The sequence below is a fragment of the Accipiter gentilis genome, chromosome 9 (assembly GCF_929443795.1).
Source record: "Accipiter gentilis chromosome 9, bAccGen1.1, whole genome shotgun sequence".
Lineage (NCBI taxonomy): Eukaryota > Metazoa > Chordata > Aves > Accipitriformes > Accipitridae > Astur > Astur gentilis.
In genome coordinates, this window is record NC_064888.1 from 24,445,261 (window position 1) to 24,470,514 (window position 25,254).

The 25,254-nt window shown below is 41.2% G+C and overlaps 1 protein-coding gene across 1 annotated transcript; it reads left to right on the forward strand.

The window, feature by feature from the left end:
• Positions 1–647: 647 nt before the first annotated feature.
• On the forward strand, positions 648–25,181 carry STAMBPL1 (STAM binding protein like 1). Its single transcript, XM_049810832.1, has 11 exons — positions 648–754; positions 13,074–13,268; positions 14,189–14,406; positions 15,820–15,895; positions 17,343–17,438; positions 18,770–19,127; positions 19,739–19,863; positions 20,753–20,890; positions 21,537–21,649; positions 23,213–23,312; positions 24,876–25,181. Exons 2-11 carry the CDS (start codon positions 13,185–13,187, stop codon positions 24,930–24,932), a joined length of 1,365 nt encoding a protein of 454 aa, XP_049666789.1. The 5' UTR covers positions 648–754; positions 13,074–13,184; the 3' UTR covers positions 24,933–25,181.
• The last annotated feature ends 73 nt before the right edge of the window (positions 25,182–25,254 follow it).

Genomic DNA, 25,254 nt, shown 5'->3' on the forward strand with positions numbered 1-25,254 from the left:
CCACGCCTTCACTTCGACCTTCCTCCTCTTCCTCCTCACCCACAGACACCTTCCTCAGCACCAGCGCTAACTGGGTTTCCCCTCAGCTCGCCGCATCCGAGGTTTAGATCAGCCCAGGCGCGGCGTGCTTGCCGGCCGGTACCCAAGGAGGCGCGGACTTAACCGAACCGATGGCCGCACTGACAACGCCAGGAGCGAGGCAAGCGTGGAGGGGGCACACACGCCAGGTGAGCACGGGCCATGCTGCAGGCCCCCGCGCCTCCTCCGCCCCCCCTGCCCCCGCCGCCTCCCCTCGCCCTCCCGGGCAGCCGTTGGGCTGCAACGGCGGCCCCGAGCGCGCGGCGGCGCCCGCGGCCGTCGGGCTGCCGCGGCGGCGGACCCCGCGGCGCAGAGCGGGCCGCGGCCACGCCGCTCGCCCCGGCGGCGCGCAGGCTCCTCCCTTCGCCCCGCACCGTAACCTGGGCCGGCTGCGGCGGCGCAGGGCGCTCGGCTCGGCTCGGCTCTCCGCGGCGGCGCCGCCGGCACCTGCCGCGCCGCCCCGCCCCGCCCGCCGCTCCTGCGCGGGGCGCCCGGGGCGCCGAGTGCCGGCGGGGCGAGGCGAGGCGAGGCGAGGCGAGGCCGGGCGGCGGAGGCCCAGGCCCCGGCCCCCCCCCCCCGCCGCTCCTGCCTCCCCCGCCGCGGCGGGGCGGGCGCCCCTCGCTTTGTCTCCAGGAGCACCGGCCCGCCGGGGCCGCGCGGACGGAGGCGAGATCCGGTAAGCGGCCGCCGCCTTCCCCGGTCTGGGGAGCGCGGGGCAGGGAGCCGGCGGGGCGCTGCCTCCCCGCCTCCATCCCGCCGCTTTGCGCCAGCGGCCCCCGCGGACTGAGGGAGAAAGGGACGGCGCCGCGCCGCGCCGCGCCCCCTCCGCGGCCGCTACGAGCTCCGTCAGCTCGGCCGCCCCGGCGAACGCCCCCGGTGCGCGATGGGTCCGGGCCGTCCCCGCCTCGGGTGTCAGGTGCCGCGATCCCAGGAGGCCTGTCGGAATCGCCCTCCTCCGGGCAGGGCGGACCTTTCGGCACGAACGGCCTCAGGCGGGGCGCGCCGCGGGGCACGGAGGAGCGGGGGAGCGGCCGTGGGTGCGTGGACGCAGCGCGGGCATCGTGGTGCCACCGGCGACTTCTGGGTGTGCGGGGCGGCGGGGGAGCGGCCGGCCCGGGCCGGGCAGAGCTGCCGGCTCCACTGCGCCTACGGGAATAGGCGATTGCGGTACAGTGGGTAGCAGAGCTCAGAACGCCGCTGCGTGTCCGAGAGAAAGCGAACTTGGCGCAGCGCTCTACTCTTAAATAGTTTCCGTAGGCATGTGAAAGATTAGCACCGGAACAGAAAGCAAAATCACGTAAAAAAAGAAGAAATCGTGTCCGCTGGGCACCCCTCCCAGAAGCTGTTTCTGCTCTTGTACTTCATTTTGTACCTACCTCGTTCAGACCTCTGCGGGACCTAAGGTGCGCCTCAAGGGCACCGAGGAACGTCACTCGCTTCTCTCGCACGTGGGTGCACTGTCCTCTTTCAGAAGGGTGGCAAGAAGTCTCTTCTGGGGGAATTCCTCTTGGTTTGGAATTCTTCTCATTTAATACGCACATGGTTCTGAATGCTTGTCTCGGAATTCATGGGCAGGAAAAACATCACCCTCCGCTGAGAACGGAAAGTGGTGAGATTATGAGGTCTTGGATGGACTGCGGTTCCCAGGGGCGTTCATTCCTCAGGTGAAGACTGGCTTTGAGAAAGTTCTGTCTTCACAGAAGTGGGTTTTCGCCTCGTTGCAGGCTAAAGTGATTGACTGTCCAAAGCTGTAGTTAGCATATCTTTGATAAATTGCCTTAGACCATCAGGTCCTAGGAAATAGGATACAGACTCAGAACTTCATGAAATATTCCTAGGAGAATGGAGTCCACGTTTGTTGTTGTGGGTGTTGATGAGGCAATATATTGTGTTACTCTGTAACAGCTGGGTTTCCTGACCGGCTAAATGCATTACTGCCTGGTATATTGCACGCCTAGGTGCTAAAGGTACAAACAACTAAACCAAAGGTCAGTGCTGACAAGTCCAGAGTTTCATGGATCACAGGAGAGTGTAGGAAGCATTCCTCCCAAACCCTGTATAATTCTGTAGGTGCAAATCTCATAGTTATGGTTTTTAAATAGTATTTAAAATGGCTATAAGTGCAGAGAGGTTATTTTGTAGTATTACGTTTAAAAACAGGGTTCAGTGTCTCAATCAATCCTGCAGTCATGTGCATTAGTGATATTGCTGTGTGCATACTGTGAAGGCGTTTCTCATGTGGTTTTCTTTATGTGCGTGAAGTATGCTCAAGGTCAGGCCTTAAGGCATTTCCTGGAAGTTAATCACCAAGCTGAGGGTATAGCTCAAGGTGAGGGGTGCAGTGAAATCTGCAACTCCTGATGGAGTGGCAAGGTGACTTATGCATTAAGACACTGAGCAAGTACTATATAAAAATAAATATTTGGTCTCTGCTGAACTTGTATGCGTAGTGGTTTTTTTTCCTGTTCTTACCTGACTCCTGAGATTTTATTTCTGTGTCAAAGTTTACATTTCCAGTTTGTGTTCTGAAACTTAGTTTGCTGCTGTGTAATGAAAGTCTTTGTCTATGTCTTTGTAATAAATATTTAACATTTAGATTGCCATGCCAGAAAACATGTTTTCTGGTCATAGTTTCCATTATAAATAGAAGTATCAGTCCATGAGAGCAAACGGTCTTGCTCGTACAGTTCCTGAATGATCCGCGTGTAGTGGCTTAGTTGCATAGGCATCCCTTTTATAAAAAACCCAGCATTTTCAGTCTTACATGGATGATGATACCTCATGGTAATGCAGTGAGTCAGGCACCTGCTCAGACACAACCCGTTGCCTACCACTTCCTGCTGGCAGCTCTAGATGACTCACAGTTCAGCAGACAACATATGGAATTGCATTAGGGAAGCTGTGGGCTCACTACATAATCAATGTAGAAAGTATCTTCCTCTTTTAGCATCTCTGAACCACTGTCACAAGGCCTTCAGAGATGTCTAGCTCTCTTAGTTGATATAGAAAGAAGCTTGGATAGGCTGCAAAAATCATTGGACTCATCCTGAAGAGAAAAGCAAATAATTTGGAAATGGGCTCAAAGATAGCCAGTGCATAACTTCACTGGAATGAATAGCCTGTTGGTCTTCCAGCATACGAGAAGTTAGCCACAAATCATTGTGCTCAGCTTTGATACTTTAGATAATTCGGATGGCTTTCAAGCAGCCCTGTGAGCTGACTGTGTTACAGTCATAAAACATGTGTTTGCCGTTGTCAATCTTAGCAAACTTATAAAAGAGAAATTAAATATTCTAACTATCCAAGTAGACAAAATGGTCTAAAGCACACTGAATTCTTCTTGTGAAGCCAGACGTTCCTGTTTTTTGTTTGGTTTTTTTGCTTGTTTCCAACCCCCACCCCCCCCCATCCCCCATCTGCTCATGGTATGAGACATCCTGAATCATCTAGGATAGGGCAGGAGGTCGAAGACTTCATTATGAAATCAACTAACTGTGTTATCTTGATATAAGCATTGTACTACAGAAACATGGTAGTTATTTTTACTGGTTGACCACGCTCCATCCTGTAGGTAACATCACTATCGGGTTTTTACCTGCACTTTTCTTACCTAACCATTAGTGTACAAAATAGTCAGAATCCATTGAACTAATGCGCCAAATTATTTTTCCAAGATTTAAGGCCACAAGACAAGCTTCATTCTTTATAGATGATTTAATAGACTTCAGATGAACTGTGAATTTGTATATCAGAAATGCCAATTAAATTTAATTCTCCTTTTTTTTTTTTGTCGCCTACATTATGAACAGTAAGAAGTAAGACAGAATAGGAATTAATCATCAGATAGAAACAGAAATTGATTGTTGCAACCAGGTACTCACCCAATTAACAAATGTCTGTATTAGAGGTTATGGAGTGTGAAAGTGTTACAAAACCAAGTAGCAAATATTGCCAGAAAAATCGTTGCCTTTTATAGGAAGAACAAGAAGGTTCTTAACCCTTCTATCCTAGTGGGACTTTGCCTCTGAGAGAGATAGGGCTACAGGCAGAAAAATCTGTGAAACCTGAGGATTTGCAAAGAATTATGCTTTCTTTGGTGTTAGAAGTCTAAGAAGTGTTGCAGACCTCTGTGCTGATTTTAGCCTCTCATTTGTTTCCCTTAGCAACACAGCTTCTTGTCTTCATGGTGGAAGTTAGTTTTATCAGTGATGTTATGTATTGCAGGTATCTATTTTTTCAGTATTTCAGCTGAATCATCAGAGAACAAATTATATAACAACAGCTAATTTTTTATTTCTGTCTTCTTCTGGCTTAATGTGTCCTGGTACACTAATTTTGATGGGGGATTGTTGTGAATTTCCTAAAGGAAGGAAATGGCACTGTTTTTCTACACCATGTCTAGAACATCCTTTTAGTGGGTCACTGGAATGATGCCGTTCTGTGTTGCATAAGTATATTTCAGTGACTGCCTAAGAAGGCTATTGCTTGTAATCCAAGACATTCTAACAATGGTGATACTTTATCCATTATGTTAAAAATGCTTTTCTGCTGAAACTGAATGGTGTTGCCAAAAAAGGGAGGGAGGGATTTTGTTTTGTTTTGACACAAGAAATCACAAGAGAAAGAACTGTCAGCAGTTCACAGATGCATGTGTCAATATTCAATATTTCCAGTCTGTTTTTCAGGACATTCTTTTAAAAGTGACTAATATCTTTGTAGACAGAGCATATTAATAAATCTGGTGGCAAGCCATCACCTATGTGTACAGCTCAAATGCATAGGGTTATGCTGTAGTAGCACAAACATATTAGATCTTGACTTCAAAATAGTCTGTATGAAAATGAATAAGAAAATAGGTGAAAGTTAGTGATCTCCTCTGTGCTCTGAAGCAATGGGAAAAGCCTGTAGGTTCTATGTTCCTGTTCTCTGTAGGGAGTCATGTGGGACGTTATCTGCATATTGTAGTGGTTTATCAGAGTCTTAGCAGACCCAGTAGCAATCTAATTTTATTGATGTAGCTTCTTAATGCAGTAATATTTGAATCTGTTCCAAAAGGAAAACTGTCCCTAGACAACAGCCCGTCAATGATATTCAAGAAGCTACATTAACTAATTGCAGTCATCCAAATATTTGCAGAACAACTTTTAAAGTCTTTAAATAATTGTTCTAACTTCTTTAACTGTGAGAAAACAGAACCTTGTTTCACTCACATTTTCTTTAGATGAAAATAATGCTCGATTTTGTGATGTAACATACAGCACTGAGTGGTGTAACCATATAGGCAAGACTTTGGTTTGGCAGACCTGTGCATGGAGAATTTCCACTGCATGGTGATTTCTTCCTCCCAGTACCCAAGCAGGTGAAGCTGCTACTGTCTGCACATTGCCGACACAGTCTGCAGAGGGACCTCCAGGCAGCCTGCTGGGGGGTGGGTGGGAGGGACTGGTCCTTCACAGCAGGTGAAAAAGAGGATATAACCTTGACCCACTTCTAAGAGATTGTATAGCTCAGCAGCTGCCTCTGGGAGATTGTGGGGCCTGGGAGGAGATCTTGGCAGTGCTGTTTAAATGGAGCCATGGAGCTAAGGGGCAGTGTTAAATTATGAACCATTACTGAGACGGGCTTTTCTAGACCCAAGCCTAGTAGCTCCTACTATGAAGAGCAATTTCTCCATTGAAAGACACAGTCTTCTCAGCAAGTGGTTCCTTGCAGTGCTTCTTTTCACTGAATGGCCATTCTCTTCGTTTTGGTTGACTGGGTTTTTTCGCTGCGGAAGAGAATGATCTTGCCATGACATTCAGTGCTTTGTTGTTTTTTTCCAGAAGAGACTACTTAACTATACTAGCTGAATCACTTGCTGTAACAGTGAACAGTTGTTTCAAAAAACACGTTTACAGATGAACATGCTGTTTCTTTTTGGAGAGAACCAACAGAAGGCAGTTTGCTATTTAGGCTGGTTTTCAGCATATTTTATATCAAACCCAAGTGTGCGTATAAATGATTATGTGCTGTGCCAATACATGGCCTAGCACTTCAAAAAGAGCTGAATGAGTTTGGTTGCCTGTATTTCTAACACATTTTTCACCAAATTCCCTTGAACAGCCACTTCAAAGTTGTGGTGGGTTGACGCGGGCTGGATGCCAGGTGCCCACCAAAGCCATTGTATCACTCCACCTCTCAGCTGGACAGGGGAGAGAAAATATAACACAGGGCTCGTGGCTTGAGATAAGGACAGGAAGAGATCACTCAACCAATTACCATCATGGGCAAAACGGACTTGACTTGGGGAAAAATAACTTAATTTCTTGCCAGTCAACCAGAGTAGGGTAATGAGAAATAAACCCAAATCTCAAAACACCTTACTTCTACCCCTCTCTTCTTCCCGGGCACAACTTCACTCCCAGATTCTCCACCTAGCCCCCCTGCCAGTGGCACAGGGGGACAGGGAATGGGGGTTATGACCAGTTCATCACAGGTTGTTTCTGCCGCTCTATCCTCCTCAGGGGCAGGACTCCTCACACTCTTCCCCTGCTCCAGCGTGGGGTCCCACCCACGGGAGACAGTCCTCCATGAACTTCTCCAACATGGGTCCTTCCCACGGGCTGCAGTTCTTCACAAACTGCTCCAGTGTGGGTCCTTTCCACAGGGTGCAGTCCTTCAGGAGCACACTGCTCCAGTGTGGGTCCCCCACAGGGTCACAAGTCATGCCAGAAACCTGCTCCAGCATGGGCTCTTCTCCATGGATCTGCAGGTCCTGCCAGGAGCCTGCTCCAGTGCGGGCTTCCCCTGGGGTCACAGCATCCACCTTTCTTGTCCTTTGGGCATCCCCCTGCTCTGGCGTGGGGTCCTCCCCAAGGTGGAGATCTGCTCCCCCATGGACCTCCCTGGGCTGCAGGGGGACAGCCTGCCTCACCATGGTCTTCCCCACGGGCTGCAGGGGAATCTCTGCTCTGGTGCCTGGAGCATCTCCTCCCCCTCCTTCTGCACTGACCTTGGTGTCCACAGGGTTGTTTCTCTCACATGTTCTCACCCTCTCTCCAGCTGCCGTTTCTATGTCCCAGCAACTTTTTTCCTTCTTAAATATGTTATCCCAGAGGTGCTACCACTATCACTGATGGGCTTGGTCTTGGCCAGCAGCGGGTCCATCTTAGAGCCGGCTGGCATTGGCTCTGTTGGACACAGGGGAAGCTTCCAGAAGCTTCTCACAGAAGCCACCCCTGTACCCCCCCCCCCCCCCACCACCTTGCCACACAAACCCAATACAAAAGTACAGAAGTACAAGTATCTGGATCATGCATGACTTATTGGTATGAAACAGTCCTTTATCTTCATCTGGCAATGACTGGATGTGCCCTATTTGAATTTTGCTGAGACAATTTAGTTCCATTATGGATAATTAAAAGGTGGGTTTTGCACTTGCTAATTTGACTATTTTAATGAGAACTGACCCCTTTATTGTTTAAGATGCATCTTTATTCTAGGATTCTATAATCACCACACTTCCTAATATAGTAAACAGAATATTACTGTTTTAACTCCTCACAACAATACTAAAGTAAGCTTTTTCTTACCATGGGATGAATGCAGAGTAGTGCTCTCAGGAATAGTTTGTAAAAAGCAGAACTATGACACTTTTTAGCTCCTACATTAGCAAATATTTCTACATATACTGTAAGGATCCGATCTCAATGAACCAAAGTGAATGATTTTGATGGGAAACACATCTGGGCTTTACATTCCACCAGAATATCAAGCAAACGGATGAGTATTTCTGAAATAATCCACTATTAAAAAATATGTAAAGAATAAATAATTGGTAATGCCCCAAGTCCCTGTCATTCTTAACAGAACCTAAGCTTTGAGTGAAAAAAGTGCTTTGGAAAATTTTACCCGTGATCTCTTTAATGCAGCTTTTTAGTAGGACCAATAGTCAAAATATTGACAGATGTTTCTGACAGCAGTGAGGTCAATGTCTTATGACTAATTCACTTGGAATTCAAAAATATCTTACAAAGGGGAAACTAATGTTTCAAAGTAACTAATAACAATGTTTCAAACTAACGAATGTTATAAAGTGGAAACTAATGATTAAACTAATGGTTATTGAAGTTAGGCAGTTACTTGTTTAAAAATCTTAAAAGCTCATTCAGCATTTAAAAACCTCTTCTGAAGAAGGAAAAGCAGCCTCAGAATGATGGCAAGGAGCTGAAATTCAGTCCTCATGCTCGGCAGTCAGCTAGTTTCTGGGAGGTACTGGTACTCTGAGCTCTGTGGCTGTGTCTTCTCCGGAAAGTCTGAGCAGTGCAGCTCCCACTGGGGTACCACCAGTCCCTGTGTGCATCCTTTGGCAGAGTATGGTCCTGCTTGGCTTCATGGTCTCTGCTGGTACAGTCACCTCACACAGTCAAGTGAAGGACATGCCGTACTAAATAGACATTTCGGAGCCAGTCATAGGAATGCATGAAGACTGATAGAAGCTCTTTCTGCCCAGACTGTGAGCTGGCTCCACACAAGGCATTGCAAACACAAACTGTGTAACTTAAACAGTTCATACTGCACTTGAGCTAAGAAGTCTCGCTGTGCAGCCATGTGTGCCACCTTTCGCTTTCACAGAGCACCGTTGCATAGCTTGCAAACTTAGCTGGGTCATGCCTCCCGGGCTCTGAGCACAGGCACAGCGGCTCTTGTTTGTCCACACCCATCCATCCCGGCAATTGAAACATGCCAGCATGCAGTGAACTGTGAGGACATTGGAGAATTTGTGATGAATTATGATATTATACCTCTCAGAAAACTATGAGAGTTTGTGTATGCATTCTCCAGATCTTCTCATACCACCTCTGTCTTGCTAGCCTACTCTTGAGGTATCTGATGTATCTTGATATACTTTTTCTATCTTCAAGTACTACTGTTTGCCTATACTTTTAAGTTGAAATTGCTCTCTCTGCTTTTCACTTCCCTGGTACTTGGCACCACGGTCTTTAGCCCGAACAGAAAGAACGACTTTCAATGCTATTTAAAATGCTTATGCTCTCACTTTCCTGTGGCTGAAGGCCTTCAATTTAATAAAGCTGGATTTTACAAAGGATTAATGGATAGTATCATAAGCTGGATCGTATAGGAAAACAAGTGGGTTTTGAGGAGGAAATGGGATTTGGTAAAGGAGTGCCGTTACCAGTGAAATGAAGAAACGTTTCTTAACTGTTGAGTGAATTCTTATATTCTGATAATGACTTTCAGAATACTCATCATTAGAAAAAGCTCGATTTCATGCTAAATGTCCAAACGTTTCTTCTTAATCAAACATTACCTAAGTCCATCTAAGCTAGTTGGAGTGCCCAAAATTGTAAAGCAGAAAAATGCATCTTTACTCTTAGAATTTAGAGCACTTTACACTCTAATAAACTAATGCATCTTTACTCTTAGAATTTAGAGAACTTTACACTCTAATAAACTAAGACAGCTCCAAGCTAGCATTGCTACTTATCCCTGGTGGTTGGGGTTGGAGTGTGGTTCACTGTATTAACATAACGATGTTGAATATTTAAATATAATTAGTTTCAGTTACACAGAGAGGCTTGATATTTGAATTTCTCTTTGCTCTTGTAGAGTGAAATATAAGTGTATTTCCAGAAGAGTCACTCATCAGGACTGGGAAATTCTTATAGGTGCTGTACAAGCCCTTAGGGTGCATTTTCAAAGACAGCTCATATCAATCTAGGACAGCACTGCCTTGGAAAGGGGCAAGTCTGTTTTGCTGGCTTCATGTTTCTGCCTCCTCCCTTGCATTCAGAGTTGGAGAAGGAAGTAATTAATTTTAAAAGTCCATTTGATCTTAATTTAGATCAGCTACAACTCGCCTTGAAGTCACTGATGCCAACAAAGTGGAAGTACAAAGTAGTATGGTGGGGGTGAGGGGAGCCCCTTGGCAGTGTCATGGCCTTGGACCAGCTGAAGGTGATTGTGGAGCTGCACCGTGAGGAACATTATGCACAGAGACATTCCAGGGAGCTGGCAGGCATGCCTGTGGTGGTGTTTTTAGTAAAGCTTAACTTTCTGCATTTTAATTGGTTACAATTCTGGCCGGTGTGTCCACGTGTTAAGGATAATATATTAGAGTGCAGTCATAAGACAGCCCATGTTCTTTTTAGGATTTTCTTTTTTTTCTAATTACACTGCCACCTGTAATAGCTACTATAGTTGAGTCTCATTTGACATTTTTGTAGAATTGATACAAATTCATCCGAGTAATTCTTTATTTACAGTGTCTGGGTTTTAATGTGCTCCTGAAGCCAATTTTAAAAAGTCAGTTTCCTCTTTCATTTGCAGCGATTCTTCTGCTAAGCTCTTGCACTGTGGCTTGACTTGTGCTCTCTGCAGAGCTTCTTCATCCTTTCAAAGCTCTGACAAAATTTTGAGGAAGTGTGAGTTTCTGTTACCAGATGTCTCCTCTTTAAAATACCTGGCATGAGACATTTTTTTTCTTATTTTTAATGCTTCTTTAGGTTAAAAAAAAAAATATTAAAAAGTCACTGAATTAGCTTAAAGATAACTTTATTTTTCTTAGAGGCAACCAAGATGAGAAATGTTTGCAAGTAAAGGATTCCATGATGTCTTCCTATGCCAGTTCCAAAGAGATTTTGGCTGGGGGATACCATAGGCTTCTTTAACAAAGACCTCTTTGGGAATACTGCCCCCCTCAAAACCAAGCCAAAACACCAATTAGTGGCTTTTGTATTTCCACTTGCTGCACTAACATTTTCCACTTCCCTACCAGCTAGGCTGAAAGGTCTTTAAGGTGTGGTAGTAGTTGAAAGAAGCATATGATCCATATCCCACTTCCTCCCTAGGGAAGCATCTCAAGAGCTTTCTCTTAAGTGTCCATTTCCTCACTAGATTTTGGAGAAAGTCTGTAAGGGAGAAAGTGTTTGAAAAGCAGTTTTTTTGCTCAATAGCTGCTAACTGAAATAGGGAAATGAACAGAAATACATTTCTGCACCCTTTACTTTTGAACAATATTTTTTTTTTGATAAATTGGATGATGAGAATATTTTGCAGTTTGTCATACTTGGATGCATAACTTAGACCAAAATCAGCCTTTGATTCAGCTATCGTAGATCTCCCAGTTGCTTGTAGGGGAAATTAAAAAAACAAAACAAAACAACACAAAACAAAACCACAAGTGATGGATAAGTGAGTAAATAAATGGTTTTAAAATACATGCTTTTTAGCTCTCAGCTGTGTTTTTTTAAATGTTATTCCTGAGCCACACAGAGCATAGGAATGCAGAGTCTCTTACTGAAGATTTTATTTCTTCTTGGAATCTGAGCTGCAGGGGCAGAAGACTGACATGATCTCTGTACTGGCCAAGCTTTTAGCCCTCTCTTTTCACAGTCCACCACATCTACAGTGGTCCAGCTGAAGAAGGGTTTCAGGTGGAACAAGCCATAAGGCAGTATGTTTCTTGCTGTAGGCTAAAGCAAAAATATTTAATTATTGTTGTCCCACAGGGCCTTTCTGCAGTCTGTGAATAGGCAATGAATAGGCTGTCTGGCCAAGCTGATCATTTACATGAGAGCTCCATGTATGTACAATTAAATCATTTAGAGAACTGTTTCCATTAGTACTGCAACCACAACTAATGTTGATGTCTTGGGTGTACAAGCCATGCTCCATTTTTTTTGTCACAAATTGTGCAAGCATTTTGAATACCTTAATTTGAAAAAAGCAGGTCTTGAAATTGAATTCACAGAACTGTGACATACCTGATGATGAGAATAAAAATCTTGAAAATGGAAAACATGGATATAAAGTTAAGCCAGAACACATTCATTGAGATTGGGAGGTCATACGTAAAAGCAGAGTAAGATTGAATTAATAAGGTGGAATAAGTACACCAGTAAGGGCTTTTGCACGTAAAACAGGATGATTCTGATTATTTTAAAGAAAGTGTATTATTTAAATGAATTTAATCTCTCCTGTAATACTTGCACAAATTGTTAAAATTAAAGACTGATCTAACAGACACTGTTAATTTTTGGAAAAAAATGAGGAAGACCCAAATACAGAGATCAATACTTGAGAAATGCAGCCAGCTAAAAACACATTAGGGTTGTTTTTCTCTAACCCGGAGTCCTCTGGCCTCTAGAGAGAGCTGTGCTTAGAAAATATCTTTGCCGAACACACTCTTTATGCTTTTACAAAAGCATAAAGCATATTCATTGCTATATATAAAGTGCCTTCAACATTCAGGATCAAATCTGTTTAGATTGAGTGCACAGAAGTGAAAAAACACATTAGGAGCGTCATTTTCATATTTCCAGTGCAATTTAAATAATTCATTTTCCTTTCAGGGGTTTGTTGGGTTTGGGGTTTTTTTTGCTGATGACCAAAACATGTCTAAATATTTGTCTTTACTTGTTTAAAGCTGTGCAAGAAGCAATTACTATCAGTTGATTCATCAGAGTTCATTGTATTTTGAGTGGTGTTGAAGTCAGCAAGCTGTGCAGGTGGAACATGTGGTGCTTGAAATATTTTCTCTGCTTTATATTACTGATATGAGTTCATGTGATAAATTTTATTTTTAATTATAGGCTTAGCAGGAAAGAAGATGCCCGATTCACACTGTTTATAAATATTTTTGTCAAAACATGCTCAAGGAAACATAAATTCTGTGATTAGTCTTTCACCTTTGACTTTTTCACTTAGTGCTTGAAAATTGGGGTTTTTTGAAGTTGCTGTAAAAATTGTAAAAATAACTTGTTGTATTGTGTTTAAATCCACTGTAATAACATTAGAACAGGTCAGCTAGTTCACAACTGTCCTGTAAGCCCCCATGCATTCCCATTTTAAATTCTAGATGCCTGGTAAATTTTAGATTATTATTAAATATGTAAGTACTATGATACTGAAGTAATGAGTGGGTGCAGGCATGCAAACTTATGTAACGTTTGAATGTATTTCTAATCTGAATGACTTGTCATATTTTTTTCCAGCACAAGACCACAATCAACATATCTATGTTCAAGTTTCCCTTGGGTTAATAACCCCTGAGACAGCTGGCTGCAAATATTGAGCACTGGATTGATACTGCCCTTAGCAGTCAGATGGAGACTTTGGAGGAAAAGAGTGATCTCCTTGGTTTGCAGACAGAGAACAACATGGAACAACCATTCACTGTTAGCTCATTGGTATGTACTACAAAGAAATGCTTTAACGGCTTAGCACTCTTTCAAATAGGAAACAATTCAAGAGGGCTGTTTAGCAGTGTTGGCTGTCAGCTACAAGGGTCTCTTCCTGCATTTTGCTGGTTCCTTGCACATTCTGCCTCATGGTTTTGTTGGAATTTATTTTATTTCTATATATGTGCTTTATGGGGTTTAGCTTGTTTTGGTGATCAGGTTTTTAAGAAGTTGAAGTGAACGTTTTGAATAGGAAAATAGTAAAAATTTTCATCAAAGCAGGAGGAAACAACTTGTTGCAGCCCTTATTTAGCCACCTAACAGGAAGGTAATGACTATAATAAGCAGCTGTGCTTCTTCTTCAGTAGAATTAGTTCTAACTTCTTAGACTTTAACTGCCTTGTTTGAAACTGGAAATGAACATTTGAAGTGAACTGTTGACTGACCAGGGAAACTTACTGCTCTCTTTTAGCTGAACTATACCCAGCAGTCATATCCTATATGTCATGTAATAGGAGTCTGAGTGTTCAGGCCCTCCACCAATTATCTCAATAACTTAAGGCAGAATCTTATAGAATTTGGGGGGAGAGGGGGGATTCTAAAGAGGACACACACTTTATATTGCCTTTGATAATTTCTATAGGGTTTTACTTAATTTTATCTCTTTCTTTTTTTTTCCCCTAGGATTTTTCTGTAGTTTGAAGATTTGTGGAGGGGGATAGGTCACTTCTTATTTGTAGTTGCAATCACTATTTATTTGCAATTGAGAAACATGCTGGAATGTTTCAACTGTGGCTAGTGATGGGGAAACCAATACCCATTTTGAGAAAAAAGCTGATGATTTCCCTTGAGTTTCTTGAATTAGATCACTTACTGAAAGTGAAACATAATATCTGGTTCTCTTTGCTAATCTCTCTGTTCTTTCTTAGAAAAAGCTCGTAGCTATTCCTGACCATACAGACATCTCTGTGACCCCAGAAGAGAGAGTACGTGCCTTAAGCAAACTTGGCAGCAACATCACAATCAATGAAGATATCACTCCACGTCGTTACTTTAGATCTGGAGTAGAGATGGAGCGAATGGCATCAGTATATATGGAGGAGGGAAACCTGGAGAATGCTTTTGTTTTTTATAATAAGTTTATAACGTAAGAAGCCATTTGTAGTCATTACAACTTATAATTCTGAGTAAACCAAAATGAAGAGTTGCAATGAAAACAGGGCACCCCTTTAGATTAGGAGAAAAATGTTTAGTGTTTTCTTGCAGAATAGCTTTGCTCTCTGGAGACCTTTACTCGAACCACAGACTTTGTTATAAATTCATCTCAACTGTTTGTCTAGTAGTCCTGTCTATCTATTGACTGCCAGGCTAATATACAGAGGTTTAAGTTTACTGTACCAGGCCATACTATGAGCACTGTTTCCCACAGATTATTCTGTATCTATCATGTTGGTTAAATACAGCGTATGGCTTAAAAAACAATGTTTAGATAAGATTTCTGAGCCTTTAATAGTTATGCTCTATGAGCTTCTGCTGATCTTAAAGATGGTAGTATTGCACAACACTTAAAAAAATGAAAAAACGGCTTTTTGCCTCTTTTTACTTTTCTTCCCCAAAAGGATTAAGTATAATTTATTGCTTCTTACAGGAGTAAATGCAAAATTCACTATATATGTTCATTATATGACTATTCTCCCGACCCAGAAAAAAACAAAACTGGGCAGCTTTCATCACAACTCTCAAAATAGCCAGCTGAAAAATACATCAGTGGCAGATTTAAACTTTTCAACTGGCTAGTTTTGCTGTGGGATTGATCGGTTTGTTTAATTACTTCTGAAAGGGTTGGGGTTTTTATATGCATAGTTTAAAATTTTTATAACAGGAGACCTCCTTCCCACCCACCTTATTTTCCTCATACTCTGAAAACTAGACCAAATCTTTCTGATTCCACTGAATTTTAAATGTATGTATCGCTATAAAAAGAGGGTCTGGAGGTGAACATTGCACAAATTGCTGAAAGAATGATAGCAGCTGTGTATTCCAAACTCTTTGCAGCTAAGTGTTGCCATAATTTAGATGTCTGGGTAGGTTAATAATACTGAAGTTGGCTGTGCAGCTTGGTCTGGTAAAAATAACTGCTTTAATGGTAGTCGCTGCTGCATTCTGGACTTCCTATTTAAGACGCAGCATTTCAGCTAAGGACAGATAAAGACAGTAGAAATAGGATTTATTAACTCTGGCTAGGGTGGAGGGTGCTTATGAGGGCTGTTTTTAAGTGCTGTCTGCTAGTTAGTCCTGTTTTTTCACCCAACCCACTACTAATGAAAACGAAAATATATTCAGATGTAGAAAATAATATCCTGTCATTACCATATGTGTCCCATACAAGTCTATACAAGAATGTCAGTGTTAGTTTAAACAAATGTGTAGAAACTTGCTCCAAGTCATCTGGAATTCAGTGTTTAACAGTTACGTGAAACTTATTTTTCTGCCAACATAAAAGCTATTGTGGATATTCCTCTGGCTACTGAGGTGAATACGTGCATGTTTAATTTTCTAGGTTGTTTGTAGAAAAGCTGCCCAGTCACCGAGACTATCATCAATGTGCAGTACCAGAAAAACAAGATATTATTAAGGTAGGGTTGTGGTTTCCTAGCCTTTAAGAAATATTTCCCCCAGAATCTGTCCATTCTTTCCTAGCACTCCTCTTCTCCCAGTACACACGTAGCCCACGGCAACCACCACCGCTTGAATTTCTGATACGTCTCTGCACTAGTCATTCATGTTTTATTTTGGTTTAATCACTTGATCATTACTGGAAATGAAATTATTGTTCTAAAAGGTGAACAAGAATGGTCTCTGCATAAGTTGGTAGACTTTTGGAAAGCTAGGTACAGCTACTTCTGAAAATTAGTGTATTAAACATACACTAATTTAGCAACACTTAAGAGTTTGATTCTGGTCCCAATTATGTGAGTGTCTAATGGTCCAAACTGACTATTGCAAACAGAGGAAAAGAGAGATATGTGGCACTACTGGTGTCTGTGCATTATTTAATTACCCTGCTAAATAATCAAAGTATATTTTTGCTTTCTTTATTACCAAATATATATTTACTTAGTTCTTACAAGAGTTTTTTTCTCTACTTGTATACAAAATAGTTTCACTTTTTTTTTCCCCCTGAAAGAGAAATTTCAAATACAGCCTTATACTGAGCTTAAAACATCTGGAATTGCCCAAAGAGAATTAATAGAATAAGCATAAGTGTCTCTTGCTTCACGCTGCCATATTCACATACTTTCTCTACTGTTACAGCTTAGTAAAGTTATATTCAAAGCCAAAATGCTTCATGCCAAAGTTTTGACTGTGGGCCACAATCTAGGAAAACATCCCTGTTGAGAAAGGGCATCTAACATATGCTCCCTCCTATGGCACTTAGTAGGATTAAGCACATGGTCTCTCTCCCTCCCTTGCCTACAGCCTCTAAATTATTTTGTAGTAGCCTCTGCATCAGTAGAAAACATCGGGCATTGTTTTTGCTTTACAGGAGAAAATTGTTTTGTCTGCCAGGGCTGTCACAAGAAGCTATATTTGTAGCTATCTCTGCAAATAAACATATACACACACACACAGAAATGGGCATATTCAGTCATATTTCTGTCCAGGGAGTCCCAAAGAAAAATGTGATGATCCTACTTGAAACATTGAAAGTTGGATTTAGCTTTTTTTTTTTTTTTAAATAAATTACACCTACAACAAAAATGTTAGTCATCACACAGCTATTAAACAAAACAGAGATAACAGATTGCTAGAAAAAGGACTAATCTTTCCTTGAGATAAGAAGTACTCGTATCACACCTTTCACTGACATAAATTAATATAGCTTTATTGAGATCAGTGTACTATAGAAGTTTCATAAGCTGATGATTTAGTGTGTATTTCTCCCTTTCTTTCCTGGGATAAGAGCAGTATTTTTTTTATTTTGTATTTTTTGAAATCTGTATTACAGATGAGTTTCTTTTCCAGGTGGTTCTTTTACAAAGTGAAAAATAAACTTATTTGTCTTTCTTCTCCACCCCAAAGAAATTGAAGGAGGTTGCATTTCCACGGACAGATGAATTGAAGAGAGATCTTTTAAAAAAATATAACTTAGAATATCAAGAATACATGCAAAACAAAGTAAGTTTTATATGGTTATTAAATCTTTGATACAAATATTTTTTCTGTCCTATGAATCTTCTTAGAAATTAAGCAGTAAAATGCCAGTTCTACAAGAACGTAATCATTTCACGGGCTGCTTAGAATGACTTCTCACTTCTTCTCATGATCTAATCGGTTGGTCATTTGAAAATAAGTAATAAAAGTCTGTGCTTGGAAACAAACACGCTGTGATATTTATGTAATATCAGTGTATGAATATCTGAATAGTCCTGGGTACACTATGATTTTGTTTTATAAAGAGGATACTGTTCAGACACCTGCATGAGTATGTGGAAAAAGTCTCTTGGCTCCGAATGTGCTCAAGTTTGAAGCGATCCTCTTTGAGTCTTTAAGTAACCATAAATACTTGCATCTTGTGTATTGAAGTCACTGAAAACAGGACCTGTAGTTTTAAAAACTTGTCTTGGAAAGAGCATCTGAGAAAAAACACCTTTTCTTTTCTTCCCTTGACATGGACTTAGAGAATTAAGAAGAAAACAAAAAACCACAATCCAACCCAATGCCCACACCTGTCACTGACTGGTTTGAGGTTTTCTTTTCTGTTGTATTTTGTTCATGACATTTAAGAAATTACTTTGCTCTGGTTTTTTTCCTTTGTTTCTGGAGATGCTTGATGCTCTCCTTTACCAGGGAGCAGGAAGGGCTGTTGAAACCTGAAGCTTCTCTTGCAGTCTGTGAGACAGCAGGTGGCTTGGAGGCAAGGGGGCATAGACCAGAGTGGGGAAGGCACCTACTGTGTCTGAGGCTAGGCACCAAAGCCAGGTTAAGCAATCCAGGGAAAGCTGAGGAAAGAAAGTGGCAGAAGAAAGTCAGCAAACCTATCCAAACAGCAGCGACAAGCAACAAAACCAGATAACAACATGGATTATGAAATCTACCCAGAAACCCCATGTGCTTATGGATCTGCTGTTGCATTGAAAATTGTAAGGGCTTACACTTGTGTCTAGTCTCTTTACCGTCACTGTTCTGAAAAGCCTTTTTCTAATGACTTTATTATAATGGGCAAATGAGGCCAGCGCTATCAGTACTGAAGTAAAAACACAAAGCACCTCAGGTATGCAGATTGGAAGCTTTGTGATAGGAATTCCTTACCTACTGTATTTCCTTCCATATCATAGTACTTCTGGGGATATAGTTGTATTTGCCAGTTGAGGAAATGGGTTCCAAAAGGCTTAATTTTTAATGACAGGATTTAATGGTTTTAGTAGACAATTAGATTCCTTCTTTCCCTTCATTTTTTGTAGCTTTTTTTAGTGTTCTGAGAATGTAACTCTTTGCATATGTTTCAGAACAAATGTAAAACGGAATTTCTGAAGAAACTAGAGCATCAAAAGCTAATAGAGGCAGAGAAGAAACGAATCGCCCATATGCGGCAACAGCAGCTTGAATCAGAACAGTTTCAATTCTTTGAGGATCAACTAAAGAAGCAAGAACTAGCTCGAGATCAGAAAACCAAAGAGGGCATGGTTATGTCTGAACAGATAGATGGAAGTATGCTATCTTGTATTTCTGTACCGCAGAACAGTTCCTTATCATCTACTGCCCTGCTAGAGAAAAAGGAGAGGAGCGGCATATCTGGCTGCACTGGACATTCACCTCCAGTAAACCGGGTCTTAAAGCCAGCAGCTACTTTAAGTGCTGTTCAGAGTAAGTGCAGAGATCTCTTTTTTCTTCCTTTTTGCAGCCTCTTTGCTGCTTATAGGAGTCCACATATTGCATATACATATGTATTTACTCACCGTGAGGATGTCCATAGTGAAATAAGCATGTGCAGGTTGATGTACACACAACAGTTCCATGTAGGCTCTTCATTTTAAGGGAGGAGATTAGGTGCACAGTTTCACGTTTTCCAGTTGAGTACCAATAGATGGATCTAGAGATTGAGCCTTAGTGATCCTGTGGAATGAAATCTGAATCTTGCTGTGGACTTCAAGGGAACAGAAGCAGAACCTGCAGTGGTTCACCCTGGAAAGCCCTGGCCTGGGAGATGGCATCAGCTCACTGTCACCTCAGGGGCAGGCTACTGAGTGTATCTTATGTTATGGGCTGGTGACCTCAATTTAGGGTGAAGTGCTTGTGCTGTAGATTTATTCTCATTAGAAATCTGTGACGTGGTAAGTATAATTCTTTCACTTTTAGTAATTTGCTGTAACCGTGTATATTTTCTTATTTTAGGGAACTTCACTGTGTAAGCTGCAAATGTCTTTTTACCTCTTTCTCCTTTTTTTGTTTGTTTGGTTGTTTGTTTTTCTTGTTAGCTCAATTGGCCGAAGCACTCAGAGGCGTCATTTTGCCCAGGGATCTCTGTCACAAATTTCTGCTGCTAGCAGAGGCAAATACAGTGAGAGGAATAGAGACATGTGGAATTCTCTGTGGAAAACTGGTACAGTTTAACCCTCACATTTGTATGGGGAAGACCTATTTGATAGTGCTGTATTTTCCTGTAATATATCGATTTCAGAGCAAAAGCAGATCTAAACAATTAGTCTTTAATGTAATTAACTTCATATTATAACCCGAGTGGTCACTTCAGCAGTGTGGGCTTGCCTTACTGGGGAAAAAACTGATCAAAATACACTGCTGTCATTATAAAATGTAGCAGGTTTTTCAGCATGCTGTACAATACAGGCTTTTTCGAGTACTTTCTCTGGCATTCATCTAAGGTAAGTGAGGTTTAGTTACAGGACAATGAAATAGAAAGACTGTTAGAATCTACTGGAGTCATCGAATTCATAATGGCACAACAAAAAAAGAAGAAGAAAACCCCCCCATCAAGCTGCAGAACATCTGATTTTCAGGCTGGTTTTTTCCTTTGACCCAGATAACACTTCATGTCCTTTCAGAGCAGGGAAAGATGTCATGGCTGATGCTGGCATACAGAGGATGTTAAAGATGGTGTCCAAGTGTATTTGAATTGCATGAAGAGAAAGAATAGCAAAAGTAGTGATGTTCCAAGTTTCATAGAAAGTAGCTATAGTTTTATCAAACCTCTTTTTTCATGTTTTCAATTATTTTAAAGGACAACCTTTTCACACTGCTCTCCAAGAACTTTTCAATACAACAATCTCATGTTATTACTAATACTACCCTGCATGTTTCAATGATAAAATGTTAAGGCATATTTTCAGGTGCAGTCAGTCAGTATAGCTGCACTGGAATCAGTGGAGTTACACTGCTTTGTTTTAGCTGACAGGATGACATCTTTCAGATTCTGATTCAGCATTTTTTCACTAGATCATTTGTTCCACTCTAAGTCAATGTTTGTTTTACAGACACATAATGAATTTACTATTACCCATGTAGTAGTGCCAAAGCAATCTGCAGGACCAGACTACTGCGACATGGAGAATGTGGAAGAATTGTTTGGTATTCAGGATCAGTATGATCTCCTCACTTTGGGTTGGATCCATGTACGTATGGCTCATAGATTCTGGCTTTTATATATCGGTTCTGCATACTATGTGAAAAAAAAGCCAACCTGGAAATAACAAAGAAATAACTGGAATAATCCAAATTAACTTGCTTACTTAATTCTAATTGTAGTGATGTAAATGAGCACTAATGTTCACCACAGATGAGTATTTCTTAATGCAGTTGAGGCATCCTGTTGACACAATGTGCCTTCTTTTGCCAGTGCAACTTTTGTTTATGTCGATTTAGAGGTATTTTATTACTTTGTAATGCTATTTATTTTTCTACTGTATTCAAAATGTGGGGGGAAGGTATTGTGTTGTTTAAACTTTATATTATTTTATTTCACTCTGAGGGATTTTGGACAATCAAGTCATTTCCCTTTGTCTTGTGCTTCTTCATTCCACCCTTTCCCCCCCGATCAGAAAATTGCTTGTACATCTGGTTGTGAATGTGACTCCATAAACCTTGTACTGAACAGCCCCCCTAACAATGTAGAATCTGGGTTAGCAAGAACTTAAGAAACCAACCTGGGGAATTACTGACACTTCACTTGTTACAAATTATTGTTCCTTCTTGAATGTATGTCGACCTTGATTTGTAAGAAATATTTCATGATGTTGAGTTTTCCCTTTCTTTTTGTAGACACATCCAACACAAACTGCATTCTTATCCAGTGTTGACCTTCATACTCATTGTTCTTACCAGCTAATGTTGCCAGAGGCCATTGCAATTGTTTGTTCACCAAAGCATAATGAGTGAGTTCTGATTTTTCTAAGTAATATTTAGATATTTTCCCCTGCTCCTTATTGTAAAATTTGATCAAATGCAAACAGCACATATGAACTGGGATGAAGGTCAGGAATATTGTATTGTAAGTTTGTTTTCTTTAAGCTGTTTAGACTTGCATTCCAGTCAGTCTTTATGCACAGTATTGTTTCTGGCTTGTCTCTCTCCTCCCTTCCCAGCCTCAGGTTTTAAATTTTATTTATTTTTATACTCTGCTTAACCAAGTAGTAATGACAGGAGCTGTTCTTCTGGAGAAGTCATTGCCAGTGCCCTACCACAGCCCTATCTTCATTCTGTCTGATGAAGGAAGAGGAGAGGTTAGATGTATTTCTCTAGCATGATATGAAAATTGCAGTTTGGGGAGTAGAGGGAGAAAGATCTTTTTTTTTATAATAAGGTCCCAATTTTGTATTTCATAAAATACAAACAATAAGTATCTGGAAAAAAACTGGAACTGTGTAAGTACTAATGCGAAGGTTTATAATGGAACAGGTTACATTCTACATTCTTGGAGATATTCAAAACCTGACTGGACAGGGTCCTGGGCAACCTGCTAAAGGTGATTCTGCTGGAGCAGGGGCGTTGGACTAGACAATCTTCAGAGATTCCTTCCAACCTCAACACTTTTGTGATTCTGCTTTGATGTGCTTGGCATTTCAAGGCTGCAGAGCTAACTCCATAGTTTAGACTGTGCATTTCTTCAGCCTATGTTTCTGGCCTTCCACCGCTGTAGGTGACTTCTGTGAATCCCATTATGGTTGCCTAAGTTCCTGTATTGGTCATTCAGGTAGCACAGCTGTAAATACAGGCTGAGTGGCAAGTGCACAAGCGCTAGGCTTTGTAACCTAGAGCACGTCTGCATACCTTTTCAAATCTCTGGTCGTCTTTCATAGTTTATGCTGATACCCTGTAACTAACTCTAACCTGTTACTCCTATCTGTAACATTTATTAATCAGGTGCTGTTCTGTAGTAATTAGGTATTAATGTTCTTTACAGAAGAGTGATTTTTCTAAAGTTTTATTCAATACTCAAAGTGTTACATATGGATCATACATATGGAGCAGTGCATTTTTCTAGTGCTTTGTATTACTTGATTACCTAAAACAGTGTGGAGGATGGGTACTCTCACTAGTCACTTACACAGCTGTTTAAAGACTGTTCTCTTTAAGTTGCCCCTCTAGAGTTCAATGAGTGAAATGCAACCCAGAACATCTAAGTTTCTGGTTTGCATCTGTTCCTGTATGAACTAGCCTTGGCCTTTAGTAGGCTAACCTGCCTAATGGGAATAGCACCAGTACTGTGATTTTTCTCTCCCTTTCCTCTCAGCATCCCTTCCTTTACAGGAATACAACTCCCCTTGATTTTAAATACCTTTAAGTGTCCAACTCAGCCTTGGCTCCTGTGTATCAAAGGTCCCCGAGTACCATTCTGTTGTCCATCTGTTAAGATAAGCCAAGTCATTTCTATGTGGAATTTTGGACTTGTATTATGGAAGCAGTATGTAACAGGAGTTTCACCTTTTGCTTTCCAGCACTGGCATCTTCAGACTTACTAATGCTGGTATGCTAGAAGTTTCTGCTTGTAAAAAGAAGGGATTCCATCCACATACAAAGGACCCTAGGTTATTTAACGTAAGTATATAATCCAACATGGTTTTGACTATTCAAATTCTTGCCTGTGGTTCTGCTGCAAGCAGAGATTGTATGTACTTCCGATTATATTTCTTTCTCATTTCCCCCCCATTTTAATAATTTATTACCCACCTTCAGTGACTAAGGTAAACATCAGGAGTCTACTTAAGCAGTCAACAGCAGTCTTGAGTGTTACACGCTGCCATTCAAATGGTGGCTAACCAGAGGCAGTTACCATCAGCCAGTTACTTTTACCTGCTTTCAGAAGAAGCAAAAGCCACAGTTTCAAATAACTACTGCTGAGCTCTTCAGTTTTTAAACAGAGAATTCAGTTTGTGTCCCAAAAAGAACATCCTAGCTGCTAAAAAGTGCAGCTGTGAGTAGATTAAACCCCATTTCCTTCATTGCCCATGATTTTCCCCAGCTTCTCAAAAGCCTTTCTCAGTAAGTACCTTATCTCCACCATATCTTTTGATGTTTTAATAGAATAGTATGCTATATGTATGGCTGAACAGTATAGTCAGTCAGAATTATCAGAAATGTCAATATTATGTAGAAGACAACAATCTTTACCTTTAAATAATTAAGTTTGTTTTTTTTAAATGGGTCTCACTTCAGATACAGAGCATCTCATATAGCTCAAAATAAAATGATCAAATGCAGAGAAGTAATACTGAAAGACGTTGGAAATTACTTCTTTGTTGCAGGACTCTCAGAATGTCAGTATTACTCCTCAAAGGAGAGGGTGGGGGTTCTTTGTTTTGTTCTGTTCTTTTATCATTGACTATAGGGATAATGAGAAGGTAGTCCAACTCTGAAAAATTTTAAGACTTTTGTTCCAGATGGGTTCTTTTCAGTGGTCCTGTGCAGACGTAGTTCATTAATGAAGTTACTGGCTACTTGAGCTCATTTATAATCATTAGACACACTGCTGCTATCACAGATCAAACAAATATCCTTTCAAGTACAATCCCCAAGCCACATTGATCTTCCAGCAAAAACAGTTAGATCACAGCCTCGTTTCCAGGGGTGATCTGGTAAAAACTCTTCTCCACCATCCCAGTATAAGCTGTTACTTAGTGATGACTGTGTCTAAAGACACAAATCTAGTCTTAAATGCTTAAAAAAAAAAATCCATCATGCAGGCAGACACATCTGAAACCACTGCAGGAAGAGAACATAGTTCACGCTTTCCTTGCTGCTGTCCCCCATGCACCTGTTCTAATGCAGCACACACCAGCTTCCTTCTCCATTTCAGGCATCCCATGCTGTGATACATAGAGGATAGCACAGAACTATAATCTGTTTCACAGGCTAAGCACTAAACAATATCCTCTTTAGAAATTTATTTCGGATTGGATGTTGTAGTCCTTGCTTTATTCAGCAGTCTATACCTGTGACAGTCATATTTGCCTGTGAACAGGCAGAGTGACAGGCACACACAAAGTTGGATAGATAGGCATAGTATTAAGCAGGCTCAGAAAAATAAAAGGAAACAATAGCCCTCATATGCTATTTTACTGAAACTGATTTCTTTGAGTAATGGGTTGACTTCTTCTGCAGCCATGTACCCACGTGGTCGGGAAAGACATAAAGATAATTGTGCTGGATCTAAGGTGATACGGATGGATGATAGCGATGTTACTATACAAATGGCCAAAACAGAAAAATGGATTCCTGTTTTTCCTACATTTTCAGAAAGTACTTTTATATTTATACATTTTAGATAGATTGAATTGTTTGATATTTATTGCTCTAGCCTGTTTTGAAGTTATTTTGTTGCTCTGTCAAGATGGAGTTCAGTGGCATTACCCCTGAATCTGTAAACAAATCTCACCTATAAAACACAACAATAAAATGAACTTCAAACAACAGTAACTGTGTTGAAATAAGTAATGTTTCTTTTGTCACTTGTTGGCCTTAATTGCTTTCTGAGAATTAG

What these genes read in the sequence shown, in the direction of transcription:
- STAMBPL1 (XM_049810832.1), top strand. Translation starts at nt 13,185, where the DNA reads ATGGAGACTTTGGAGGAAAAGAGTGATCTCCTTGGTTTGCAGACAGAG. An exon ending in CATTCACTGTTAGCTCATTG is followed by an intron (nt 13,269 to 14,188) that starts GTATGTACTACA and finishes GTTCTTTCTTAG; the next exon opens with AAAAAGCTCGTAGCTATTCC. An exon ending in AAAAACAAGATATTATTAAG is followed by an intron (nt 15,896 to 17,342) that starts GTAGGGTTGTGG and finishes TCCACCCCAAAG; the next exon opens with AAATTGAAGGAGGTTGCATT.